Genomic DNA, 25,198 nt, shown 5'->3' with positions numbered 1-25,198 from the left:
AGGGGATAAAATGTCTTCTCTCACCACAGCTATAATCTGTGATGTATCTAAAAGCAGAAACTGTCATGATGATTAGATCAATTCTTCTCTCCATTAAGCTTGGGGTAGGGTGGAGTCACTAAACATAACATTTCGTGCCCTGCTTTCTTTTCTGGAAGATGTTATTTGTAGATATCATTAACTGCTATTTATGAATCTTCACCCCATAAGCATCTACATATGACTTGGTGCTGAGAAAATGGATAAGACAAGTTGACACCAAACTATGTATAGTGCTTTAAGTATTAGTGCAAAATGATTTGCACGTTTTATCTCCTTTGATCCTCATAATGTCCCCAAGAAGTAGATGCTGTCATCTTACAAATGAGGAAACTGAGTCTGAGAGAGGTTATTGACTTGACTTGCCCAAGATCACACCTATTATGTGTCTCAGGAAGAATTAGCAATTGGGTCTTCCTGACTCTGAGCTGTTATCTAATAAGAAGGAGTTTTTAACATGAGATTTTTTGAATTTTATATACATATATGTGTGCATGTATATGTTTGTTTCACAATTCACAGATTGGCTAACATAAAAAAAAAAAGAAAAATTACAAATGCTGGCGGGGATATGGGAAAATTGAGGCACTAATGCACTAGTGGCAGTTATGAGCTAGTTTAACCATTCTAGAGAGGAATTTTGATCCATGCCCAAGAGTTATAAAACTATCCCCTTTGACTCAGTAATGTTACTAGGTCTATTTACCAAAGATATCTAAGGAAAGGGAAAAGGGCCCATTTGTACAAAAATGGTGTTAGAAGTTCTTTTTGTGGAAGCAAAGAATTGGAAATTGAGGAGATGCTTATCAATTGGGGAATGACTGAACAAGTTGTGGCATATGATTTTGATGGAGTTCTATTATGGTATAAGAATGATGAACAAGAAGGTTTTGGAGAAATTGTCTTTTTTCTTATTAGGATCTATCTGGACACTAGGTTTTGGGGTTTTCCCCCTAGCACACTAAGTCTGATCCATTATACAATGTATCCAGGAAAGTTTTTCATTCATTTTGATACTGGGTCCCCCAATGAATCCATGTGTGCTATAAGCTAACTCACTAGCCAAGCCAGCTAATAGACACATCCAGGGCCAATGGATTTAGAATACATCATTAAAACAGCATGGTAAATGCCATGTTTTTTACATAGGTTTCCCAAGTAATTTTCCAATGAGATGATCATTCATCTAAAAAGGTTTTCTGTTCTGGTATAAATTGGAGTAAATATTCTCAGAGGTCTTTTCCAATTGGGAGATTTGAGGAATTTATGTGCCTGAAATTTGGCAAATATGCTTTCCCTGCATTCTTTTTACTACCAAATCTCTCCAAAAGGTTATTTAGATGAAAAAAAAAACTCCAAACTTGGATGAACATTTAGAGGAGGGGCACAAGAATCCACTGATTTCATTGCACTAATTCTCTGCAGAAGAAATTAATGTTAAAAAGAATCCATGAGGGACAAGATATGGAGGATGATGGCTGTTTATGATTTTGATTTTTGCTGATTTAAAAATCATGGTACAAGGGATAACTTCCTGATTAGAGAAAGAAAGGTAATATATTTAGAGATGAATGCAATAGGGACAGCAAGGTAGCACAGTGAATAGAGCACTAGCCCTGAAGTCAGAAGGACCTCAGTTCAAATCCAATCTCAGACACTTAACACTTCCTGGCTGTGTGACTTCACCCCAATTGCCTCAGCAAAAAGAAAAAAAAATTAATATAATATTAAAACAAAAGGCACGATTAAGCAAAAATCAATCAATTTTAAAAGGCAAAAAAAGTGACGGGGGAGTCCAAGGAGTTTTTTCAGGCTATTCTTGTATATGCAAAAATTAATAGAGCAAGAGAGTTTCCCCTACTCTTTTACAAAAATAGGAAGGGTCTGATAAGAAAGATACATTGCATGTAACATCAAAACGTTGACTGGTTTTACTGCATTTATTTTTCTCTTCCTAGTTTTTAAAAAATTCTTTGCTATAAAGCACAGACTTTGGGAGAAGTAAAATGTAGGTGATGTCAAAAAAAGATATTAAAATCTAGTAAGATAATTAATCTGACACAAGCACTGGTGAATTTGTTAGCCTTTTCTAATGCTAGGATCTTTCACATTATGATGGAGTTAATTATCAACTAGGACACAGAATTGAAGGTCACGATTTCAAAGCTATTGCTCCTGTAATCTGTTTGTCTGATATAATCCAAAATGAGTTTACTAGTTTGCTGAGCTACAAAGGAAAAACAATTTTCCTTGTTATTTGAAAGTTGAGCATCCAGAATTATATAATTGGGATGTCAATGTTATCAATGAAAGAGTCTCTACAAAAATTACTGACTTCATCATACTCTTGAAAAGACCAAGAGAGGACTACCACCACAAATTCATCAGAATTACTACTGGGTGGATTAGAAACACAAGCAAAATACATATTTGTGAAACATAAAACAAGATGAACAAGAATCACTAGAGATCAAAAATATGACAATTTAGAAAATGTAATGGGTAAGTAAGGACAGCTAGGTGATACAATGAATAGAATTCTTGGTCTAGTGCCAGAAAGTCTCATCTTCCTAAGTTCAAATCTAGCATCAGGACACTTATTAGGAGTGTGACACTAGGCAAGACACATAACCCTGTCTGCCTCAGTTTCCTCATTTGTAATATGAGCTTGAGAAGGAAATAGCAAGCCATTTCACTATCTTTGCCAAGAAAACTCCAAATGGGGCCACAAAAAGTTGGACATGACTGAAACAACTGAACAACAAACTATAGTAGCAAGAGAATTATCCCTAAAATTAGAAATTGTGGGGACAAATCTGGCTCTGTCACTGATTGAGCAAGCTGAAGATCACTTAACCTCTCAGGGACTCAGATTCCTAAAAGGAAGAGCTGATACTAGATAATCTCTAATCTTTTTTTCCAGCTCTAAATCTTTTGTGCTTGCTTTTCTTTAATGTGACAAAATTGTAAAAAAAAAAAATTGATTTCAAAACTTTGGGGCTAATCCCTTGGCCTAGCAAGATGATATGACAGAAAAAGAACTAGATTCCAGCTTTGCTTTTGCTGGCTGTGTGATCATGGACAAGAAAGACCATTTCTTTGAACCTCAGTTAACTCATCTTTCAACTGTAAATAATACTTTTACAATCTATATCAGATAATTATTGTGAATCTAAATTTACAGGATTATTTGTGAATCTAAAAATGCAAGATAATCATCATAGGATCAAAGCTAGAGGGAGAAGAACCTTAGAGTTCAGAGAGTCTAAGGCCTTATTTACAGAGAGAAACTGAAAGAAAATAAGTGATTTATCTAAGATCACACAGCTAGTAACTGGAGAAAAAATTTGAACCAAAAGTTCTTCTTGACTAAAAATCTACCATTATCTACTCTTCCAATGGTTCCCATTTAGTGGTTTTATAACACTCCATGTTGGGGTTTTATAATCATGAATTAAGGGATTCATGCTAAGAATTCTTTAATGGCATCCAGAATATCACAAATAGTATATTAAATTATCCTGGAGGTTCACAATACTTTGTGAAATTGTAAGAAAAGGCTCAGTAAATAAAAGCCATTGGGAATCCCTGTACTACCTCATAATGATAGTTCCATGTCTAGGAGCTAAACATGATGATTAATATTTACAGACATCATGTAATTTGCTCTTCTTCCATCTGTTCTTTATCCTGATGCAAACTCTTTCTATTGCTCTTCCCTACAGGACATTGACATCATTTGGAATCAATCAATCAATTTAGCTTTAAATCCTTGCTATGGATCCATCCTAGGAAATGGGGAAATTCACCAGGGAAGAGGGGAAGACAACATATACAAAGAAAAGAAGCTTATGTAATAAGCATTATTGAATATTGCATTAAGCAACTGCAATATTCAACATGTAAAGTTATGATAGAAAGGGACAGAAGAAACATGGGAGAAGAGGGGATCAGAAAAGTCTTCCTGTAGGTGATAGTGCTTAAAGTGATGTCGCCATGGTTAGAAATTAGAATTCTCCTTCCCAGGCAAGTATGATTGGTACATCTACTTGGGAAAAAGAAATTATCTATCAGGATTTAATTTAAAAGGGGGTAGGACTTTCAGCACAGCACTTAAAGGAAGATGGTTATCATTCATTCATTTCCTTCTGGATCTTTTTATTTGCTATTGGATTTTGGAAACTAGTTTGGAAATATAGGTGAATTTTGTCTGAGAGACTGGAATATTTGAAATGCAAATTCATGAGGGCATTTAAAAGGTTACTTGCTATTTTATGGCAGAACTACAGAAACTACAGCAGTATTTCCTAACCCAAACTCTATAAACCAGAGATGTTCAAACTCTCAGGATTCTCCAGCTGTCCTCCTTAGCCATGCAGTTCTAAGGTTTTTCATAAGAACTGGAAAGACCCTAAGAAATACCCAAGTTTGACCTTTTTATCTGACAGAAGCAAAAACAAGCAGAGAAGAAAATCAACTTGTTTCTCCTCTTCTTCACAAAGATAGTAACTCCACTCTCCAATCTACCACAGAGAAGCAGGACCCAGTGAGATGGAAGGGAGAAAGTTGGTATCTATGTTTGTAGATTTTAAGATAGTAATAAAAGTTTTGTATGCCAGACCAATAAAAATCTCCCCCAGATAGAGGAGATAAGACAAATACACAAACTCTAGGAATTTATAGTTTTATATATATGTATATATAAAATTTATAGTATGAAATTATAGTGATATAAAATGTAAATAAAATCTTATTTACAAAAAATAAAATGTGAACAGTGTCATGAGAAAGTCAAGTATTATACGATTTATTCATTCATTCAACAAGCATTTAGGCTCTTTTAGGCGTCAAGCATTGGAGCAAATGCTAGAATAATAGTCCTTGTCCTTTAACTTACAGTTCTACTGTGTGTGTGTGTGTGTGTGTGTGTGTACAATATGTACATAGGCAAATAAATACCAAATACATTCAAAGTCACAAGGGAAAGGGAGAGCAATGCCAGCAATCACTAAGGATAAGGAAAGGTCTCCAGTAAGAGGTCTTTAAAAATTGGGCAGACAATGGAAGTTTTTCTTTTCTAGTCTTGCTGGTTACAGTGGTTGACTTTAGAAAAGAACTAAAGCCCATTTGAAGATTAATTAAACACTTACTGCCATTCAAAATAAGACTGATCCCAAGTCAACTCATCACAGCCAGTAAATCAAAAATAGTCCCATTCATTTGTTTAAATATAGATTCAGATGAATAAATCAAAAATGGATTCAGAAGAAAGAAATATATTGTTCATTTGGTTAAACAGAGATTCAGATGAATAAATCAAAAGTTGATTCAGAAGAAGGAAATATATTGGTGTGAGTCAGGGGGAATGACTAACTTCTATATATCAGATTCTAATCTTTCCTGAATTCCAGTTATCTATCACCAGTTGTCTACTGGACATTCCAAGCTGCATGTACTGTACACATCTCAAACTCACCATGTCTAAAATAGAACTCTTTCTTCTCTCCTGCTTCAACATTATATTTCTCCTGAATTTACCTATGTTTGTCGAGGATACTACCATCCTTCTGGTCACACAGGTTCACATCCTCAGAAACATCTCTCTGATCCAAATTCCCCTTTTCTTCACAAAACCACTCAAGTGTGAAGTCTTGTTGATTTTACTTCCACAGCAACTCTAATATTAGTCCCCTTCCCTTTATTCTCCCAACCCTAAACTTAGTTCAAGTTCTCATCACTTTTTGCCTGAACTATGATAACTTCATAATTGGTATCTCCTTCTCAAGTCTCTTCTCCCCTTAATCTATCCTCTATGGTCCTAAAGCTTAGCTCCAAGGGCTCTTTTTTACTTCAAGGATCTAAGGATCTAATGAGATAATGTACTCTTTAAACACTGAGTAGATGTGAACTATTATAATTCAAGCGTTGTATAAAAAGTTTAAGTGGGGGAGGATATGTTGGTCAAGGACATCATATGGGAGAATGACATTGCAATGATGGCATTCAGGCCAGAAGTTAATGAGACACTATTCTAAGTTGGAGGCATGATTGCAACAATAATTTAAATGGAAGGTGGGGAAGGAGAGGCAGGAAGACTTTTGAGAGAATAGGGAAAAGGAGGGATTTGAGGGAGGAGAGAGGTAGGGAAAAGGAAGAGAAAGAAAGGGATAGGAGTCAAAGATAACTCAGGCTTTGAGTTTGCCAACCACTCAGTGTCCTGAATTGTCTCTAAGGGTGTCCCAAAGATCGAGGACAAAGATGGTTTGTCTACACCTGTGCTCTCTGAGGAAGCTATGGATGAAACTCCTATTTTGGAAATGTTGCCATGGGACTGAGGCTTAGAAAGTCATGAAAAAGACTCTGTCTCAAAATTTAGTAACATGAAAACTAGGAGGCAGATTTGAAGGAAGGAATAGAGGAAGAACTTCCAACTTGACTTCTAGGTGGAAGGTGGGACTAAGTTATCTAGTTAGTAAGGGTCACCTTGGAGAGCATCTCCTTCACCCCCTCGTTCTTCCATCCCAGCACACTAAGATTATTCTGGGTTGCTATTGAGAATGCTGGGAGCAAGAATTGCCATCAGAGTCAAGAAAAACCTGTGTGACTATGGGCAATTCAGGTGATAAACTAAGAAAAGCAGAATGATAGAATTGATAAAGCATCAGTTAAAGTCAGGAAAACTGGGTTTGAATCCAGCCTCAGACATTTGCTAGCTGTGTGATTCTGGGCAAGTAATTTAACCTCTGTGACTCAGTTTCGTCATTTGCAAAATGGGGATAATAAGCCTCAGTTTCCTCATCTGCAAAATGGGGATAATAACAGCACCTATCTTGCAATGTTGTTGTGGGGATTGAGATAATATAATGAGAATATAATAAGTAACATAATGTAATGATAAAACTCTTAGTACAGAAGGAAGGAAGGGAGGGAAGGAATAAAGAAAGGGGAGGAAAAGAACAAAGGAAGGAAGAAAGGAAGTAAGGGAGGAAAAGAGGGAGGAAGAGAGAATTGATTCTGTTTCAAATAGCATATGACCCTGGACAAGTCTCTTATCAAATTTTCTGCTTTCTGCAGCATGTTTCTCATTTGCATAATGAGGCTGAACTGGATGGTCTCTTTTAAGATCTGATGATATTTCAGGCCCTTCTAATCCTAAATAACAGTAGCTAACATTTATATATCACTTATTATATGCCAGGCCCTGTGCTAAGTACTTTTCAAAAATTATCTCATTTGAGCGTCAGAACAACACTCAAAAAGCAGGTGCTGTGATTATCGCTGTTTTGCAGATGAGGAAACTAAGGCAAACAGAAGCTAAAAGGCTTGCCGAGAGTCACACAGCTAAGAAGTATCTGAAGCAGAATGTGAACTGAGGTCTCCTTGATTGAGACCATTGCTTGATCTACTGTACTACATACTTAGGCTATGAGAATTTCTTCCTTCCACCTCTTGCAAGAAAGTATCCTTCTCCCTTAAAAAAAAAAAAAAAAAACTGTATCAACTTCCTAGTTCCTGTTTTCTCCTCCTGATGAGATTGGATCTAAGAGGAAAGAACAGATTCTTTTCCCCAAAGCAAGCAATTCGGAAAGCTGCAAACCATTTGTCACTTGATTGCTTGCCATCATTGTTATTATTTCTGAATCTATTTTCCCTTTACATAAGTGGAAAAATCAAACCCTTGTCAGACATGATGAATGACAGCAGTAGAATGAGATTTTATAGAAGGACCCTTTTTTTTCTTCTTCAAGAGATAGACACTATTCTCTTTCAGGAAGAACTGAGACATTAGGAAAGAGTCCCTTTTAGAGTCCCAAAGAAAAGAGACTGTATCTAAACCCAAATCACTATCACCTAGACAGATCAGAGAAATCATCATAGTAATTTAATACCCAAAACTTTGCTTTGAGTGAAAACTGGAAAATTTTGGGCACTGATACTGGATGCTACTGTTAGCTCTGCTCCTGACATAGGAAAGACATGTAGCCCCAAATCCAGTTCCCCAACAGAATTCTCTACTGAGATTATATTCACATATATAACCAAGGACAATAGGTACCCTTAGGCAGCTAAGTGGGGGTAATAGATAGAATAGCCTTAGAGCAGAGCACTGGACCTAACTCAGGAAGAACTGAATCTGAACCCAGATTCAAACATTTGCTAGCTGTGTGACTCTTTGCAAGTCATTTAAGCTGATTACCTCAGTTTCCTCATCTGCAAAATGGAAATAATAACAGCACTTATTTGCAGTATTGCTGTGAAGATCAAATGAGATATTTGTTAAGCTCTTAGCACAGAAAGAAGGGAGAGAAGAAGGGAGAGAAAAAGGAATGAAGGAAGGGGAGAAGGAAGAAAGCCCAGGAAAGAATGCCTGAGTTCAAATCCAGCCTCAGATACTATTTGTCTTTGTGACCTTGAGCAAGTCAATTAACTTTGGTTTGCCTCATTTTCCTCACCTGTAAAATGGGGATAATAGCAGCTATCTTCTAGAGTTGTGAGAATAAAATGAGACACTAGCTGTGAAGCACTTAGCACAGTGACTGGAATGGAATTTGATAAATATTTGTTCCCTCTCTCCCTTTATACTCATGCTTCATGGGAAAGCTCAGGTTTTGTTACATGTGTGAAGGGAGGAAGAATCCTTATTTTTGTCAAATACAACAGCTCCAACAAAGGGCAGGGGTAACTTACCCTTTTGTTGAAAATCCAGGGGATCCCTGGTTCCATAGGCTCCTTAGAATTGGAGAGACACATTTTTTTCCTATTTTGATCTTATTTTTCTTGTGCAGCATGAGAATTGTGCAAACACATAAAGAAGAATTACACATGTTTAATATACAATGGATCATTTGCTGTCGAGAGGAGAGGGTAAGGGAAAAGGAAAAAAAAATTTGAAACACAAAGTTTTGGAAGGGTGAATGCTGAAAATTATCTATGTATATGTTTTGAAAATAAAAAGCTTTAAAAAAATAACATTTCAATGAAAGGAAAAAATTTTTTAAAGATCTTCAGAATTAAAAAAAAAATAGGACAGCAGAATGCAATAGAAAGAACATATCTTGAATTTGATCCTTCCTTGTAACACTAGCCATGTAATTTTGAGTAAGCCTCAGTTTCACTATCTATAAAATGGCTGTAATAAAACCCTGTAGTTCTGCTTTACAAAGTTGTTATTAGATAATATGTGAAGGCATCAACAAGATTATATGAAGATCAATTCTGATGCATGTGGTTCTTTTCAACAATGAGATGACTGAAGCCAGTTCTAATGATCTTGTGATGAAGAGAGCTATCTATTTACACCCAGGGAGAGGATTGTGGGAACTGAGGGTGATCACAAGCATTTTCATTCTTTTTGTTGTTGTTTGCTTGCACTTCATTTTCTTTCTTGTCTTTTTCCTTTTTGATCTGATTTTTCTTGTGCAACATGAAAATTGTATAAATATGTATACATTTGTTAGCTTTAACATATTTTCATTTATTTGTTTTTATTTTTATTATTATTATAGCTTTTTATTTATAAAACATATGCATGGGTAATTTTTCAACATTGATCCTTGCAAAACCTTCTATTCCAATTTTCCCCTCCTTCCCCCCACCCTTTCCCCTAGATGGCAGGGTAGTCCAATACATGTTAAATATATTAAAAATATATGATTTATTTTTTACCATGTTTAACACATATTGGATTACTTGCCATCTAGAGAAGGAGGTGGGAGGAAGGGGGAAAATTGGAATGCAAGGTTTTGCAGGGTTAATGTTGAAAAATTATCCATGCATATGTTTTGAAAATAAAAAGCTATAATAAAAATAATAAAATTTGAAAAAAGACAATATGTGAAGTCTTCTTCAAATTTTAAAGTCAACTATTAACAGATTTTGTGGCAAGACCTCAGATGTCTCCCATACTAAGTGCCAATAAGTGAATGTACCCCAACTTCAGTCATGGTAATTGATTTCTTTCACAATGGTCTTAATAGGATGGAGGGTGGGGAGAGAGAAAGGATAAACCCATGAGGAAATCTAGCTTAAAGCTGCTCAGGTAATATGGGTTCTATACATGGAGGTATGAGTGAAGATTTCTCTGTCTCTGTGTGTGTCTATGTCTCTGTTTTAATCTCTCTTTGTCTCTGTGTCTATCTCTCTCTGTCACTGTGTCTCTGTCTTGCTTTCACTCTCACTCCTTCCCTCTCTCTCTCCTGAAATTTCCAATCTTTCTCAGCAATGAAATGTAAAAAAAACCCACTGGTGACTTGTGAGTTGCCTCAAAGGCCTTGGCAGGCCTGAAAATACGAGATCCCAGCCAGAAATCAGTTCCAGTGGCATAGTCTGAAACCCTGGAAACGCAGCCAATCCGCCTGTTCCTCGAGGTCTCAGCCCACGCTTAAAAAACAAACGCACCAAATCGGGAGCTCCTGCCACTGACATGGATTTTTGGCAAACTGCTGTTCTCATAGGTAGCCGTTTGAAATTCTCCAGGGCGCAGCCTCAACTGCCCCTCCCCCCCATTCAAGTAGCCCCCCTGGCAAAGGCAGGATTTTCCATGCACCTGGCTGGCTAGAAAGCCTCTTCCCTAGTAGAGATGGGTCCCAAAGAGGTGGACATCACCCACCCACCCCCCGCATTGCTCTAGGGCAAAACAGCCACAGAGAGTTTAATGGTCCTTCAGGGCACGCAATGGGAGGTGAGTAGGAACCCCCCCTTCAATCTATCCTACCGCCTAGGATTCCATACCAGATTTTTTTTATTGGGGGAAGGGGAAGGAGGAGGTGACATTTTTTTTTTCCTTTTCCTCCTCAAGCTGTCTCCACTCCAGGAAAACAGGCACTCAGCAACTTGGACAAACCAGCTCTTTTCCTCCTGGCCTGAATAGCTCTCCCACCATCATTAGCCTGACAATGCCCATACATTCAGCGGTGCTGTTCAGACATGCAGTGGGCAGTAAAAAACATCTTCCTAATTTTTTTCTAAGAACATCCTACAAAGGGAGATCGGGGTGGGGACAGAGAGGGAGGGGATTCTCCTTTACTAGCCCCAAGGAAAGGTCACCCCCCCCCCAATAGCAAAAACTCAAACGAAGCTTGAGAGCAATCATTCCTCTCCAGTCTAGTGGAAAGGTGCCACCTTTCAAACAAAGTTCCCCTCTACCGTCTTTCTTTTCCTCCATTCCCCCAGGTGCCTCCAAAGGCGCTGGAGCCCATCTTAAATGTATCAGGCCTGCATGTGTCCCCTCTGGCAGCCAGACACGACCTCGTGTGTCCACCGGAATAAGAGTGCAAGAAGCCGGAGATGCGTCTGTGCACCAAGGATGCACGAGTGCTTTTGCTGGCCAGTCCCTTACACAGTGTAGCGCACGCAGGCAAACCAGGGCCCGAGCCGTGATTCCTCCCACCAAACTCCCACATTTCAAATTTATTCTTCAGGTGACTCTCCCCTCACCCCCACCCCGTTTTTGTCCTTCCCTCTCTGCACATGATGTCTCTCAGGCCACAATATTACAGATTTATATTAAGGAGTCAATAATTCCAATTCCCACTCTTCCCGATTTTCTGGCGGAGGAAACTGAGGATCGGGGAAATGAAAATGACTAGCCCAATGTCACACACAAAAACAGCAAACTGGCCAAGCTGGAATTTGAACCCAATTCCTCAAATTCTAAATCTAGTATTCTTTCCAAAGCCCAGAACAGGAAATGAAGTAAGCCCCGGGCCTATTCTTTCCACTCCTCTATCCCCAAACAACTCATTTTTACTCCTGCTAACCAGCTGTTTTCTTCTAGCAAAGAAAAAAAAAGGGGGGGGGGAGGGAGAAGAATTAAAGAAAAGAGGAAGGGAAGACATAAAAAAAGGCAGAAAGGAATAAGTGTTAAACTTTCAATGGAAAGGAGAAAGGAAGGAAGGAAGGGAGAATGAGAGAGATGGAAGAAGGAAGGAAAGGAGGGAGGAAGGAAAGAAAGAAGAAAAAGGAAGAAAAAAGAAGGAAGAAAATAAGAAAGAAGGAAAGAAGAAAAAATAAAAGAGGAAGAAAGAGGAAGAAAAGAAGAAAGAAAAATAAGAAAGGAAAGAAGAAAAAAGAAAAGAAGGAAGAAAGAGAAAGAAAGGAGGGAAGAAAGAAAAAAGGAAGGAAGGAAGGAAAAAGAAAGGAGGGAAGAAACGAAGAAAGAATGGAAGGAAGGAGAAAGGGAAAGAAGGAAGGAAGGAAAGAAAGAAGGGAGAGGAGGAAGAAAGGGGAAAAGGAAGAAAAGAAAGAAAAAGAAAAAAGGGAGAGGAGGAAGAAAAGGAGGAAAGTAGAAAGAAAATAAGGAAAGAAGAGAAGGGAGAAGGAGAACGGGAACGAGAGAAAGATAGAGACAGAGAGAAAGAGGAAGAGAAACAGACAGAAGGCAGAGAGACGAAAGCAGAGGGAGGCAGAGACAGAAACAGAGAGATAGAGAGATAGAGAAAAGAGACAGAGGAAGAGAAACAGACGGAAAGACCGAGAGCCAACCAGCCGGCCAGACTGCAGAGAGAACCGGCTGAGAGGAGCTGCGCAGCGGGAGCCGGGCTGGTACCTCGGGTCCGGGCACAGCACTCCGTCAGGTCGCAGGCGCTGAGCTTCAGGCAGAAGGGAGGCAGCTTCAGGGAGCAGGAGCTGCAGAGGAAGGAAGTCCCGGCGGCTTCGGGCATCAGACACATTCTCCGCTCCAGCCCTGGCTGCCGTCCATGAAGCCAGCGGAGGAGGAGAGCGGAGCGGAGCTCGGCCGTGCTCGGCGCGGCCACGGAGGCGCATCTGGTGCACGCTCGGGGCCTTGGCATCCAAGATGACTTGTGCAGAAAGTATTCTAAGCATCCAATGAAACGCGGCCCGCCAGTCCCATAGACTGCAGGCGGGCCGGCCGGCGGCAGGTAGGGTCTTGCCCAGCCTCCCCTCGGTCCCGGGCCGCCTTAGGAAGCCGCAGCCAATGTAAACAGCCGCTAAATCCCGAGCGCAAGTTTTAACAAAGGCTTTCCCCGGGCCAGGTCGGGTAATATATTCAGACTCTAATTGCTTGTCAGATCTCCCCGGGACAGAAGCTCGCCAACTGTTGCCGTCCGCCGGCCTCCTTCCCCGTGCACCTTTCCTAGAGCAGGAGGCACGGAGTGGGTCTGTCCCCAAGCCGGTCTGGTCTGTTCCCTTCCCTTCCTTCTCTTCCCTTCCCCCACTGGTCTATTCCAGTTTCCATCAGGCTGGAGAATGCAGGAGGGGGATTTTTCCACCCAGGGCCCCTGCAGTCAGAGTCACAGAGCAGCAGCAGCAGCACCCAAGAAGCCTCCTGAGGCACATTTGGGGGGGCTCTCAATTCGAGCCCCAGCCAAAACGTAGGGCCTTTGGCAAGCTAAATAACCCCCTCTTCCCCACCCCTCCAGATAATCCAGCCCCTTCCTAGGGGGCTGTCTTGCCCCATAGAGGGAACAGGAGAACTGACGCTCTGAAATGAGATTATTCCCCCAAGGGGGAAGGGCTTCATCCAGAGAAAGCGCAGAACCTTTCCAGTCACCTCACTTCAAAACCCAGGTGAAGGGCTGGGAAGTGGGGGAGGGGCGGTAAGTCACTGAGGAAAATTTCAGCGGAGCAGAAGTTAACTCTACACTTAAAAAAAAAAAAAAAAACTGTCGTATGGAAAGGCTTATTTTATCTGGCTTCTGATAAGTTCAGAATTCTTATGAAGGAAGAAACCGTGTCAGTTCTTTTGACATATAGTAAACAACACTTTTTTTTTTCATTTGCAAACACTAAAAAGATCTTTCTTTAAAACAGAAATTCATCTGGGATCCATGAACTTTTAAAAAATTATAAACTGTATAACTGCTTTCCTTTGTAATCCTATATATTTGGTCTTATTCATTTAAAAACATTATTCTGAAAAGAGCTCCTTAGATTTCACTTGCCTGCCAGAGGAGTGCAGGGCATGCAAATAAGATTAAAAACCCTTGCAATAGGCACTTCATGAGATCTGTCACCCTTCTACTACTTCTTCCTTACTCCTAAATATGTATCTGTATTAAGTATCATTTTGGTCACTCAGAACAAAACACAGACACACTCCTTGGTATTCTAAATCACAGGAAAATAACCCCCACAAACCTGGTTTTAATAAGTGTAATCTGGATGTTCTAATTTTAAATGAAATGACTGGATAAATAGATATCTATTTATAAATAGATAAATAGACAGACAGATGATAGAGAAACAGATACAGAGGGACAAGAGAGAAAGAGAGAGAGAAAGAGACAGAGACAGAAAGAGACAGAGACAGAGAGAGAGAGAGAGAGAGAGAGAGAGAGAGAGAGAGGTTTCAGAATCCAACAAGTGACTAAGGATAGAACACTAATTCAGTTCTGGTGTCAGAAAACCTGAATCTGAGTTCAAGGTCTTACACTAACTTGTATGACTTTTGGCTCTAGGAAAGGCTAGTCACCCCTTTGAGGTAAAGTTTCTTCATATATAAAAAGAAGGAAAAAGAAACCCTTCCCCCTTCCTCTTTCCCCCCAGTGTTATTGTGATGCAAATTCTTTAATGAGCCATTTAAATTGTGAGATTTCTGGTCCAGTTCAGGATCCCAGATGTTAAGAAGTTGTGATTTCCAGGTAACATGGGGCATATCACTGTAAAGGGAGGAAAATCGAACCAGATGGCCTCTGAGATGGAATTCTAGCTCTAGCTCGCTAAGATCAAAAAGTTTGTTTTTGATTTAGAGATCTATGAGTCTTCACTCCCTCCCAAAGGAATTATGTGGGATGTATTTTTTCATGGATAATTTTTCATCTCTTTCAATATCTAGAAGTTCTCAGAGAATATTAAAAGCAAGATTTGGGGACCATCTCACCGGTGTCTGAGTGACTAATATGATACTTAATACAAACACATGTTTAGGAGTAAGGAAGAAGTAGCAGAAGGGTGACAGATCTCAAGAAGCCAGTCCTGTCCTTTAAAACTTTGGGATTAACTAAGAGGATAAAATTACAACCTCAGCCTCAAGCCTATCTCCAGCTATATTTCATCAAGGTCTATACTTCCTAGCTACAGGTGGATCATAGAAACAAAGGTTTAGAGGTGGTTTAGACTGTGAAGGCTAAATCATCTCATTTCCCTCAATGATTAATGCATCTCCTCCTCCCTTAATCACTTCATCTTTATTTTGTATTAATTTATCTGTGCAAAGACTGTTAAGTTTCAGGAAGACTAGAATTCTTGGTGAGTTTTGTTTTGTTTTGCCTGTCTTTGTATCCCTAGGACTAGCTTAGTTTCTAACACAAAATAGGCATTCAACAAATGCTTATCAAATTGAATTGAACTATATTGAGTAAAACTCAAGTCCCAAGGCTGGTCAGTGTTGGAGTAAAGGTTTAACCCTGGCTTTCTGGAATCGAGCATCAGTATCCTTTCCCCTGCACTCTGCCATCACTCTGGGATAAACTCACAGAAAGATGCAGGGCCATTTTTGATAGGAATGATTGGTTGCAGAGAGAAATAACCTACCAGCAGCTGCACCACAAAGTGGGCCTCATACTCCTAGCTGCATGGTATGTCTATTATTAGCCCAGGGCTTAATTTGGACAAGATCTCAGATATACAACCTTCTCCTGACTCCCTGACCCTTTCTCACTTTTTTTTTCCTTTTAAAAGAAAAATGTTATATGTTTTTCATGGGTGTAGAAATCTGGGTCTTTGACATTAAGAGCCAGAGAAATCTGTCCTGGTGCCTGAAAAACAAGTCCTGATTAAAAGCGAAGCCCCTTTGCCTATTTGCAATGAATGGGACCAGGTAAACTTTGAAGATAGTGAATTGACATCTCTTTAGAATTAAAAACAGTCCATTCTCCATCCAGCCTCTCAGATTCTGGCCTTTTTGCTCATCTTCTACCCCTTCCCTCTGGATCAGACATGAACTTAGAAACCAACAGGTCCCATTGATTTCTAGCCCCAGTGATCTGAGCCAGATATAGAACAAATGTAAGACAGGAATGAAAAGCCAGGACGTTATTTAATATGACTGCTGCTGTCACAGTGGAGGGGAATTTAAGCCATGCAGCAAGACTGCTGAAATAGCCATTCCTTCCTCTGTGAGAGGAGGAAATGTTAATGGACAGTCGATGAATGGGGTCTTATCACCACTGGTTGAACAGTTGAGTTTCCTTAAAGACCCAGTCTATAAAACCATTTCTCTTTTTCTTTTGAAAATGTCCTTCTTACCTATTATTCTCCATCTACTTCCCCTAGTTTCCTTCTAGATACGGCTTCCTCTTATATTCAAAATGGTTTGCTTTGGAAGCTGTAAACACACACACACACACACACTCACATGAGAAGCATTCAGAGAATGCAACATTGGGAATGGTACAGTTAAAACAACAACTCTTTCAAGTGAATGCACAGGAATCTGGGAAGTCAAGGTCCATGTGTTGACTTTGAACTTAGAACAGAGACTGAACCAGACACAGGGATTTTGCCTCTGAAAGACTGGGGATCCCTTCCCTCTCCTCTAATTATAGAAAGGAAAAATCCCTAGGAGAATCTGGCTAACTCACTCCAGGATAACCAGGACTCAGCTCACACCAACATCATTCTGAACCTTTACCTTGAACTCAGAGTGCCTCTTTTCATACTTGAAAAAATCTGTCTCTATTGTGTAAGAGTTTTGTAAAGGAAAGGGGCCATGCATAGTTCTACTGAATCTGGTAGCTCAAGGTCCAGATACTTCAGATATGAGGAACTTGCTTTATTAGCTTTCCCTTAGGTCAAAAGCCAAAGACACACAGGAGGGGAGACAGAGGTCTGATTTCAGGCAAACAGCTGCTCTATCCTGCCAGGGTTTGGGTATAGGCTGGGTTCAATCCACAGTCTTCCCAAATTCAGTAGAACTATGAAAAACAAGGCAGAAAGAGGATAGCTTGTTCCCCAATTCTACCCTGCTGCCTTTTGAGAAGGTGAGAAAGTGGATCTAAGATTTGGAGATTTTTTGGTATTTTGCGGGGGGAAAAGGGGGTAAGGGGAGATTCCTTGCCTACAACTGCACCAGGATCCAGAGCCAGATTCTTTATTTTCAAATTCAATTAGTCCTCTCTCCACAGAGAATCAGCAATACCTGAGAGCTAACCCTAACTCTGGTACTAGCAACTGACTATTAATAAGTAATCATTTCATCTGACTGAGCTTCGTTTTTCTACTTTGTAAAATGTGAGGGGTAAGACTAAATGAATTCTAAAAAGGTCTTTTCCAGCTCTGAAGCTATGATTCTATAAATACTTCCCAAAGCCTCTGGAGATTAGGGATTTTTGTATATAAAATTACAGATCTTTTAGAGTAGGGATATCAAATTCAAGTAGAAATAGATCCCTGCAGTCTGCAGATTAACTTAGAAAACCAAAAATCAACATTATCTATGTTGAACTGTATTTTTAGGTATTTTGTCAAACTTTCCCCAATTTCATTAGAATCTGATGGGCCTTCTCTGAGAATTTAATTTAATTCCTCCAGCAGAATCATCTACAGGTCAAGTAGTGTAAAATTCACCACTTTGGGTAAAAATCTGTTTAAGAAAAACAAAAACAAAAAAGCTCTTCTCTAAAGGAATTTAGATTTTTTAGGGAGAGATAGTAAGTATACATTTAACCATATACAAGAGTATATTGATGTATGTGTGTATGTGTGTGCATGTATAGTGTACATTCTGACAATTTTTCTACCTTGGAAGTCTTTTTGGTATTATTTCTGTCATTCATTCATTGTTACTGACATAATAAAATCATATTTATTTAATTACTTTTTATTCCAATTTTCTGAAAAGGACTTTTGAATTGTAGCAAAAAACAAAAAACAAAAAAACCTGCTAGTGAAATTAAAATTTTCAATTCACAGAATCCAGGAGAGCCCATGGCCTACCATTTGAATTCCAAACAGATATTCCTCCAGGTAGTAATGAAAATCTGCATTTAAATCATTGGTTGAAGGCTGCTTCCTTGGGATTTTCACCTACCCAGGGAGTCTAAGTAGGCTTCTAATTGCTGATGGAGCTGACTTCGAAGACTGAGGTCTATGGGAGGAGCATCAAGGGTAAGGGCTCATTTCACATCCTAGCTGTCAGTTATAAAAGGTGTGACTTGGAACACTAGGCTCGACTTCTCTGAGCCTCAGTTTCCTCATTAGTAAAATCTGGGTCTGAGGCTCATTGACCTAGGTTCCTTATGATCTCAAGCCATTCTCCCTTTTATGGGGCTACTTCTGTGCCCCTTTGCTCCACCTGTGTCTCTATGCCATTGAAACACTTTATGTGAAGCAACTGAAAACAAACTCTTAGAAGAGGAGAGGAATTGCCCTCAAAATAACTACCTTTGTGTTTTCTAGCTACTAGTGCACTTCCTTCGTGACACAAAAATTAACCCAGTGGGGCTATTAATTAAATAATGTTTCAGCTAGTTTCATTATAACTCACAGAAATAAAGACTATCAGAATGACAAAGGACCTCAAAGACCTTTCTGTCAACTTCTCTTTTCATTATTTGGTAGATTAGGGAATTGAAGCCCACAGAGGTGGTTAATTTGTCCAAAATCAAACATCTAGTTTATAGCAGACCTAGGAGGACAACGAGGAAGATTCCTGACTTCAAATTTGGTCTCAGACACTTTATGACTTTGGAGGAGTCACTTAACTCTGTCTGCCTCAATTTCCTCATCTGTAAAATGATCTGGAGAAGGAAATGACAACCCCCTCCAGTTTCTTGGCCAAGAAAACCCCAAATGGGGGTTTTGTTTTTCTTTCTCTTTTTAATGTCTTGCATAAACGAGGCTTTTTTAAAAAAGTGCTTACTGATTGATATATCATCTAGTCATAGTTCATAAGTTGGAAAACCAACGTTTTGCTCTTGACCTTAGCACTGATGGATTGTTTTGTGTCTCTTGGTAGGGAAAACAATAAATTTGGGGCAGTCTTTGCTGACTTTAAGAAAGGAAAATCTATAGTTAAGAACACCATCAAAAATATAACCATTTGTTTGACCATGTGTCCCGATCTTTTATTTTGAGAACAATAGTAACTTCTGGGTCTGTTTGCTCTCTCTCAATTCAATTAGGTTCAGTAATCATTTATTAAATAGTTATTTTGCCCAAAGCACTGTGGTCACCTGGGGCTGAAATGAGATACAGTGTCTGTCATCAATTGGCATATAACCTATGGGAAGGTTATAGAAAGATACAGTACAGTTATGGTCAATGTACACAATTACTTATGATATTTGGCAAAAGGTAAGAAAACAATGGGGACAATCAGGGAGAATACTCCTTCTGTGTGTGTGTGTGTGTGTGTGTGTGTGTGTGTGTGTGTGTATGGTGACTGAGAGTTGGAAGGATGGCACCTAACTTGGCAGAAAGAGAAGGATTTCATCAGATGGAAAAGGGCTCAGAATCTCTTTTAGGCACGGGGGATTGCCCTAATAAAGGTCCAGAGGTGAGAGATTATCTTGACAAGAATAGGGAATAGTAACTTGTCAGTTTGGTTGAAAAGCAGATTATGTAAGGGGAGTCAGATTGGAAAGGTAAACTGGAGCTAGATAAAGCCTTAAATGCCAGGCTAACAAATTTATACTTGATCTTATAGCGATAAAAAGCTACTCAAGATTCTTTGATTAGTAGAATGATGATGAGTGATTAAAAAATAAACTGAATCAAACTCATGACCCCAAGTAGGTTTCCCCTTCGATAATCTGAGGTGGCCATATACTTTGAATAAATTAACTAGGGAAACTTCCAGTTCTTTTGATTTATATCATATAAATAAATATAGATGTGATATAATTTGAGGGGCACCCATTATCTGATTTTATAAAAGCAAGTTAAAATTAACCCACCCAAGCATATATACTGATCTACAACTTCTTTGATTTATGCTTTTTCATTGGTACCTCAAAAAAAGGAGGAAATTAATATAATTGGTAAGGTTTCCTTCTTTATTTCTATATTTCAACTTCATATAATTGTAAATATTCTTGGTGGTTAAGAGTCTACTTAAACCAAAGATGGATAACTGAAGAGTTAGTTGAGCTAAAAGCCAACCAATTCAATCCTTATTGCAAAACTAAAACCAACCAGAAGCTAATTCACTAGAATTGGTAGGTTTGCAAAGATTCTAGAACAGCTTTGCACAATCTTAGCCTCTGGAGGTTTTAGCTGCTCTTATTAAACATGTTTTTAGTACTTAGTAATGTAATATTTAGAATTTTGGCATTGGATTGAAGTGCTTTGCTAAGAAAAAAGTCACATGAAAATTTATGCTTTTTAAAATTAATAAAGAATTATATTTCTAGAGAAAAATATATAGTTGTGTGGGAAAGCCCTATTAATCACTGCTAAGGGACTAGATGACCATTGGGTATATATCCAAATTGCAGGCTGAGTACCTGGGGAATTAGAAGATTTATATGAAATAATCTTGCAAAAATTATAAAGTAACATTATGGCTACAATTCTCTAGCCCCGAATCAGCTTGATTTGGAATGTATATTTTTTTGCACTTTGGATATATCCTAGAGGAGGAAGATGAATTTAGTTTCATTCTCAGATTTCAGATTCCAAAGGTCTAAAGAGCCTCAGAGAGAAGAAGGGATGGCAAAGGACCAGAATGGATCATTCCCTTTTAATCATTTCCTTCTCAAGAGAAAGACTTAGCTAACGCCTCTTCAAGCTCAGAGAAATACATAATAAAGAGGAGATCAGAGGTTCATGGTATTGAAAGTTTATTAGAGTCCAACCCCCTCATTCTAGAAATGAGGAAACCTGCCCAGAGTATGACAGAGGCTACATAGTTCTTGATGAAAGTGCTTTTTCAATCACATGTCAAAGTCACAGGTGCTGGAAGAGTTTATATGTGGAAGGCCAGATCAATGAGATCCATAAATATTCCCTTCTTCAGCCTCAGGGAGCTGTATAATCTGGGAACAGAACATGGGACCTATTTTCTTAGCAGGGAATGTATGTGTGTATGTAGATTTTCTTCTTTTTTCAGTGTATTCCCCATAATCATTTGACAACAGTGAACCTGGAGAGGTGTCTTAGAATCAGAGAGAGTATTTCCTCTCCAGGTCACTTTCATTCCCCCAAAATTCTGCTCCCAGGCATATATATATATATAATCCTTGGTTTCCCAGGGGTAGAATATATATATGTTCAGTAGGTGATCAAGGCCAGCTCTAGACCACAGGATAGGGAAAAAGGACTGGACTATGATTGTTTGTCCTTAGTTCTCAAAGAAGACCATCATCAGGAAGATGATGCTCTGACGTGCAAGTGACATGCAAAATTTCCAGTCTTACTTTCTCCTCCAGAGTCATCTGGGTCTAGTGGCAAAATACAGATCTGGACACCTAGAGATGACCCAGGATGCAGCTTTTTAAGCTAAAGTATTTAACAGGTCTCAGTTTGACTGAGGCAATATCCATTCAGTGATTGAGGCTGGTAAAAAAGAAATGAAGCAAAACATAGCCTCAAAAATAAACTGATTTATATGGATAGAGGGAATTCTCAGTCTAAACAAGAAATATTCATTAAGTATCTACTATGTGCCAAATATTGAAGTACTATTTTTACAAAGAAAAGTCAACAAACAAACAAAACAGTCCCTTCTCTCAAGAAGAATCCAGATGAATAAACTCTCTCTAAGACAGAACGACGCCCTCTCTCCAATGTGTAAATCTTACAGAGGTTAAATGATCTGGTCTCTGTCACAGTATAAGTATTTATCCAAGTCACAACCTGAGCCTGGGACTTCTTGGCCAGTTCTCTGGCTATCCCCTAAATCATTCTACTTCTCTGCTTTGTCCATAAAGTGGTTTCTAACAGTATTTTTTTTCCTTCTTCAATCCTCCCTTTCCTCTCCCTGCTCCTTTCCTATTTCTGAGTACTAATTACCTGTAGGTGATAATTAGAGAGACTTTGGAGATGGGTTGGGTGCCCACTTTGGAGCGCTTGGGTGGGAAGGACTCCCTGCCAAAAGGTTGTTACCATCAAAGGAAAACATGGGAACTTTCCTGTTGCTTTTAAAAAAGGGAGAGTTCTCTCTAAGCGAAGAAAAAGAATCTTGGAACACAAGGATTTCTTCTCAGGAGGCAGCCTATAAAATGACTGAAGAATAGGTCATTCCATGACACAGGCAGGGAATCTGATGCACTTTTTTCATAAGACTTACTTAAAGCCTCCAAACTTTGACCATCAGAAATAATCCTTTCTTTTTGAGTCCTCTGCAATGGAAAACTCATTTCCTTTGGCCTTCAGTTATTCCTACTTGCATTTTACTGATACCCAGGGCCTGGCCTCAGGCTGAATTAATTCTCAGTTAATTTTCTTAACTCAGTGGCTAAAAGTCTGGTACCTCTTGTTAACTGCATCTCTCTCATGCATCACTTACACCAAAGACAATTATACTGGACATCTCTTTATCTTAAGAACTAGACCAAACTAAGCACATGGATTTTTGCACATTAGAAGAATCCTGAATTTCCAAAGTATGTAGCAGCCTCCATTTTTAGGAGTTAAGATCCTTTACAGGATTGCTCTTGAGTATCATTTTTCATTTTGTATTCTCATCTGCCTAGCACAATGTCCACCACTTAGTAGAATCTTAATCAGTGCTTATAAATGAATAGGCACAGAGAAGGTACAAACTGCTAGGGAGGTAACACAGGGAATAAGTGTTGGCTTGGAGTGAGAGTGGATCTAGTTTTGATATTAATTTCGATAATTATCAGTTTTCTTATTTGTAAAATGGGCAGATTGTCCTAGATTACTCCTAGAGGACCTTCTGATTCAGAATCTATGACTCTGTGATTCCTATAGAACAAACATTTATTAGGCACCAACTGTGTCCCAGAAATATTATTTCATTTGATCATCACAATAAGCTTGGGAAATAAGTGCTATTATTATCCCTACTTTACAGTAGAAACAACTGAGGCAGACAGAGTTTAAGTGGCTTGCCCTGGGTCCCATGGATAGGATAGTCAGTGTCTGAGGGTGGTTTTGAATTTTGCCTATCATATATACGATATAGTGGCTATATCCATGTTCTTGAATTTGTACAGAATAAAGACTGAGACCACTTCCATTTCAAACAGAATAGGAGAGTAGTGTAAACCTAGTGTTCCCATGCCCAGGAAGTAACCTCGAAGCCTGGAGACCCTGGGGTAACACGGGGAACAGAATCCACGTTTTTGGAATTTTCTGGTCATCTGCTTTATTTCTTTTCCTCATGTTACCCAAATGATTATTTCTCCATCTCCTCTGAATGATCATCTCCCATTAAGGGGCTTTGGCTGCTGTTTTCCACAACAAAGCTTCAGCTGCAGAATAGGGAGCTCAGCTTTTACAGGTGGGGGATGGAGGATGGGACAGAGCTGAACATCTGTCCCATCTGGCAGGAGCGAAAGGTTGAAAGGGGTCATGTGCAGGATGAATAGCCCGACCCAGAGCCCATGTGTGTGTATACACAGAAGGAGTCACTATCAACACACAACCACACATCCACTGTCTATACACAAACATTCCTAAATACAGGCAGACAAGTACCCAAACAGACTCAGACACCCACCCAAGTTACATGAGCAGCTACCAGAGAACAGAATCTCTTTGAAAAGCTGTTTTGTTTCCTGTTGCGGGTTTCCTCCAGTATTTTTTGCCAATTCTATGATCTTTCTGATATTTTATCCCTTCTTTCCAGAGACCTGCAGACCAACCTGGCTATGAATGAATGCTTTAGAAATACACATGGGGGACTCAGGAACAAGATGCATATCCGAATAGGGGAGGAAGAGGTTTACCTTGAGGCAACAGTTTTAATTTAGGAGCATGGGAGCTATTTGTAATACCTCCACCAAATGGAGCCCATATCACCCGGCGGATGGCTTTCACCCAATCTTCCATGTCGTTCTGGGAATTAGCCATAAGAAGGAAAGCTTCATGATTGACAGGCATCTTCTCCCGGTCCCCTGCACCACCTGGAAGACAAAAAAAGCACATCTGTTACTACCTTATTGCTTCCTAGATATTTAAAAAAATATACAATCGTTTAAGAGATTATGAACTTGACAGAAACTTCTAGATTGCCACATGGTTAGAGAACTGTTTCAAACACTCACAGGGTGATCCTGAGCAGGATGCTAGTCTTCTGTCTCAGTTTACTCATCTATCCAATGGGAACATTAATAGTCCCTATTTCCTAGGATTGTTGTAGTAAGGCTCAAATGAAATGATATTTATAAAATGCTTTGCAATCCTTAAAATGCTATATAAATGTTAGATATTTACAGTTAGGAGCAAACATGAACATTTCTATATCAAAAGAAGAGGATTTGCTTAGAAATCTCTGAATTGACCATAGTAAAATCCTTAGTTTCCTCTTTCACCAACATTCTGCATAAAACTTCACATGTCCTTGATTTCCAAAGAATCATCTCCTTTCAAATTCTTTTTCTAGAGCTAAGGTTTTGTTGCTTCAAAAAATATTCCATTGGTTTGCAGGCTGATTAAGTGGCCAAATCTCTAGCTAGTCTGCAGCAATGGGTTTGCTTTCAGGAGACCTAGTTTGAATCTTGACTTGACTCTTTATAAGTTATGTGTAGTTATGCAAGTTCTACAAAAATAGGATGACAGATCATAAGGTAATAGAGAGCTGGAAAGGTTCTCCGAAGTCAACAAGTTGGAGCCCTGTATGTTATAGATAGGGAGACTGAGAGCTAGGGAAGTGTTATTCAAGCTGGATGCTACCATCCAGTAGCAATGGATGGCTATGAGAACTGGACTATAAGGAAAGGTGAGCACCAAAGAAATGATGCTTTTGAATTGTGATGCTGATGATGACTTTGAGGGTCCATTGGACAGCACGAGAGCAAATCAGTCAATACTTAAAGAAATTAATTCAGCCTATTCACGGGATGGTCAAATATTGAAGCTGAAGCTTAAATACATCAACCATGTGAAGAGACCAGACCCACTGGAAAAGACCCTGATATTGAGAAAACTGAAGGCAAATGAAAAAGAGGATAGCAGAGAATGCGATGGATAGATCATGTCATGGAAGCAATGAACACAAATGTGGACAGATAATAGAGGATACGAGGATCTAGTGAGTCAGGAAGAGTCAGACATGACAATGACTGAA

General features: G+C 39.1%; 1 protein-coding gene across 7 annotated transcripts in view; it reads right to left on the bottom strand.

The window, feature by feature from the left end:
• The window catches only part of ARHGAP22 (Rho GTPase activating protein 22), a 402,535-nt gene that overhangs the window by 47,342 nt on the left and 329,995 nt on the right, over window positions 1-25,198 (bottom strand). For 5 of the 7 annotated variants that reach the window (XM_051981883.1, XM_051981884.1, XM_051981886.1 and 2 more), the window contains one exon: window positions 23,859-24,035. In XM_051981883.1, the coding sequence (XP_051837843.1) occupies window positions 23,859-24,035 (177 nt within the window). Of the gene's footprint in view, window positions 1-12,586; window positions 13,573-23,858; window positions 24,036-25,198 lie in introns of those variants that run through there. The other 2 variants (XM_051981885.1, XM_051981887.1) reach the window with 2 other exon arrangements.

Source organism: Antechinus flavipes, chromosome 2 (assembly GCF_016432865.1).
Source record: "Antechinus flavipes isolate AdamAnt ecotype Samford, QLD, Australia chromosome 2, AdamAnt_v2, whole genome shotgun sequence".
NCBI lineage: Eukaryota > Metazoa > Chordata > Mammalia > Dasyuromorphia > Dasyuridae > Antechinus > Antechinus flavipes.
Note: the sequence above shows the minus strand (reverse complement) of the source record. Positions and strands in the feature narration are given on the sequence as shown.